At 42.9% G+C, this 3,541-nt stretch overlaps 1 protein-coding gene across 1 annotated transcript in view; it reads left to right on the forward strand.

Annotated features, from left to right (window-relative positions):
- The window catches only part of tm9sf4 (transmembrane 9 superfamily protein member 4), a 25,933-nt gene that overhangs the window by 6,760 nt on the left and 15,632 nt on the right, over positions 1-3,541 (forward strand). Inside the window, exon 8 of the mRNA XM_035657438.1 lies at positions 298-543. Coding sequence (XP_035513331.1) covers positions 298-543 — 246 coding nt within the window. The remainder of the gene's footprint in view (positions 1-297; positions 544-3,541) is intronic.

The raw sequence follows: 3,541 nt of genomic DNA on the forward strand, positions 1-3,541 counted from the left end.
AATAATACTTATAATAATTATAATAACACTAATATCAGTGTTATTAAACAAACCTAAGATGTGACTATATATGTTCTTTTTATCTTTTAACCATCTTCAAAATTTTGTTGCGCATAGCATATCTAAGTACAATAAAGGAGAAAGTTCACAGAGGCTTGCTCAACTTTTATTGTAGCTCAGAGCAAAAAGGGGCGGGACTTAAGAAGGGTCAATGCTTCACTTTTGTTGTCTTTCCACCCTGTTCTTCTTACTATTTTCATTTCCATTCTGTTTTCTCATGGTTCTCAATTTTTGCAGCCAAATATGAGGTACGGACGTTACAGGAGCTGGCTCGTATCTGCATCCGCCACACCCTCAGAGTGACCACAGATGGAGGAGACGGCCAATCACGCGGCCGAGGGTCCTCATTCAGCGTGGGCAGGGGCCTGGCAGTGGCTGGGCTCCACAAGTACGGCCCTCGCTTCAAACGCCGACGCGTCCACCGGCGCCACTGCAACGCTCTGGTCCTGGCCACCCGCCAGGTGGTGGCCAGCAGTGGCATCGGTCCCGCTCCTCTGGACAGCAACAACAACCAGGGAGGGAGAGAGGAGGATGAGGAGGAGGCGGGGGAAAGGGAGGTGAGGCGGCAGATGAGAGGGAGCAGGAGGGTGGGGAGGGGAGCCGGGGGGGTAGTGGAAGAGGAGGAGACGGTGGAGGAAGAGGACGAAGAGGAGCAGGAGGAGGAGGAGGAGGAAAAGGAGACCGGGGAACTGCTCCGACCTCAGCCGGCCGTGAACATCCTCAGGGAGCGAATACTGGGCCTGCCACTGCCCGAGCCTCTGAAGATGTACCTGCTGTATTACAGAGAGAAGTGAGCCCCGCCGTAGCCACAGCCAGGTCCTGAGTCAGAGCCCAGAGCTGACAGCAACAACGTGACCCCACCACCACCTGTTCAAGGCAGGACCCCAGCTCCACCGTGGCTCTCTTTCTCTCTGTTCTCATCCTCTCCATCATCCATTCTCTTTCCCACTCCCTCTTTTTGCCCTGCCACCCACTGTACTTGCTTCATTTCCTGACGTTATGAAAAGTCGGTCCAATTTGTCCAGTGGAGGAGGAGGAGGAGGAAGGTGGGAGGGTTAAGCTGCTCTGGGAAAACAGCGTTTCAGACAAGCAAACAGTCACTGATGTAAACTTTGTGTCTCCTTTGAGGTGCAAAGACATATATTATATAGATATTGGCACATAACACACTCAAGCTCTCAATGCCTAACAACAGCTTAACAGCCCACAGCTGCCTGAGCACCACAGCTTATAAAAGGCAATTTCTGTGGTGCTGGCAAAGAGAACCATTACTTTTTAGTCTACAGCGGCAGACCTAGACATTGTGACACAGTTCAGACACTGTAGCAACAAGGAGAAAGAGAGAGCTCTTTTCTGCCCGCTGATTACAGTCCAAAGTTTGACATCATACACTAAAAGCATAGGCCTGTTCGTCCATAAGACGGTGCGTGTTATCATCTAACGGGGGATGGTTGGCCTAAAGCTCAACTGTGTGATTGAAGAAAATGTGTATTTAATGAGTTTTCTGTCGCTCTGTCATATTTAATGATATCATAGCTGCAGCCAGTGGGCAGGATGGTGCAGCGGTTGTCATTATATCCAAATAAATATGATGATTCAGCTGAAATTATCTGCTTCTCCAAGGCCAAGGGTCAGTAATCATTTCAAGCATTTTAGGAGACTAGTTAATATAGTGGAAGGTTGTTTTTTCCCTCTTTTTCTATGCATACGTTTAATTGTACGAGTTGTCTCCGGACTTTGTCACATGGAGATGACCTAAGTCCTTCCATGTGTGTTCAAAGGGCAGTGTTTCTCTACATCCCATCATATTCTTTTAACCAAAAGAGAATGACCATAAAAGATGACATACTTACTAATATTCCAATTTACATAAATAAACCAGCATGATAAAAACACATAACTAATGTTTTTGATGATTGACAGTGTGCAGGCTTTCTCTCGCCATGCTATCGTTATTTTTTTTGTTCTTGTAATATTTAGATTTTTGAATTTTATGAGACTTGAAGTGGCGTGTACATATAAAATTGTTGTATGTTTTGTTTTGTGAATCATAAAAAAAAACCATGAAGATACTTTGATAAGTAGAGCAAGTATCTTTTATCACAGTGTTTTCTGTTGTAGTTTCTAGTTAGATGGGGCATTATTCCTTTGTAATTTTTGCTTTTGTACCAAACTTTCTGCTCCCTTCTGTGCCAAACTTCGGTTGCATGGACTGAATTCTCAAGAGGAAGATCAACAGCAAGTCGCTCGTCTGAAGAAAAAGACTTTTCATTTCAAAAACTGCTCCACGACTGCTGAAACGATGCCGGTGGTTGTTTATGTGTGCGTTTTTATCATGTAAAGCTTTAGATTACTCCCATATGAAAGTCTGTATCTGAAGAATGTCTGTGAAGAATAGCAAGATCTTTGCACCCTGCATCAGTAGACAGTTAATTATGGATGTAATCACAACAATAGGAGGACTTTGAGAACGTCCAGCCTATAGTGGGGAGGATCGTGTCCAGAAAGCAGCTTCTCATCAGGTCAGGAGACTCAAGTCCCTTCTGAGTCCTGCTGTGTGAGACGTCATGCTTCACTATTTGGCCCTTCTACCATTTCTGCTGCTGCTGGATCTGCCTTTCAGTACTGTATGTACACCATTCCTGTACTCAACACGAGTACCATTCATGTTCGGTTGTTGTGATTCTCTGCTGAATGTATATGATCACGATGGGAGTTTCTTTGGCACTTAACATTATGTTTTGGTGCGAATGACTTGCTTGTTTTTAAGGTTGAGCTGTATTATTAACTGCTGTTAATAAAGTCCATTATACAAAAGGAACTCCAGTTACAAGTGAAATCATTTGATCAGCTCAGACAGCAGCTGCTTGTTTGTACCCAGTGGTAGAAGAAGGATTTAGATCCTTTACCTTAGTAAGTACAAAGTGCTAATACCACACCATCAGCGTTCCAACGCATCCTGGAAAACCTGGAAATTTAGAGACTAGTTTTCCAGTCATGGTAGAGCTTTGATTCTCTGTTTTGGTTGAACTCCAAACACCCGCAGTGATCTTTTCAACATTGAGTCTATTTTTTCCATCTACATTTATAGCATCAAATTTCTTGTTGCTGTTACTGATAAATAGATGCACAGTGATGTTAATTGTACGTGCACTAACTTTTGTGTCAAATAAAATAAATTCTACTGATTTGAACTGTTAGGGGCCTGGGGCCAAATTAATGTAGTTAATGTTGTGTTCAACTGTTTGGTAGAGCACATTTTGAACTATATCTTATTGAAAAATGTGTTGAATTTAACTCTCTACCACTTAGTTTAGATCTTTACTATTCTATACTTTCTATACTAGAAAAATTATTTGGCTTTAAAGAAACTGCCTGTTGTAGTTCACCTCTTACAGGAAGTTAGCGACTATTCAATTCAATTCAATTCAATTTTATTTGTATAGCACCAATTCATAACAAGTTATCTCAGGACACTTTT

Source organism: Morone saxatilis, unplaced genomic scaffold, assembly GCF_004916995.1.
Source record: "Morone saxatilis isolate NCDOM2014 unplaced genomic scaffold, NCSU_SB_2.0 Contig15, whole genome shotgun sequence".
In the NCBI taxonomy this organism is placed as follows: Eukaryota; Metazoa; Chordata; class Actinopteri; family Moronidae; genus Morone; species Morone saxatilis.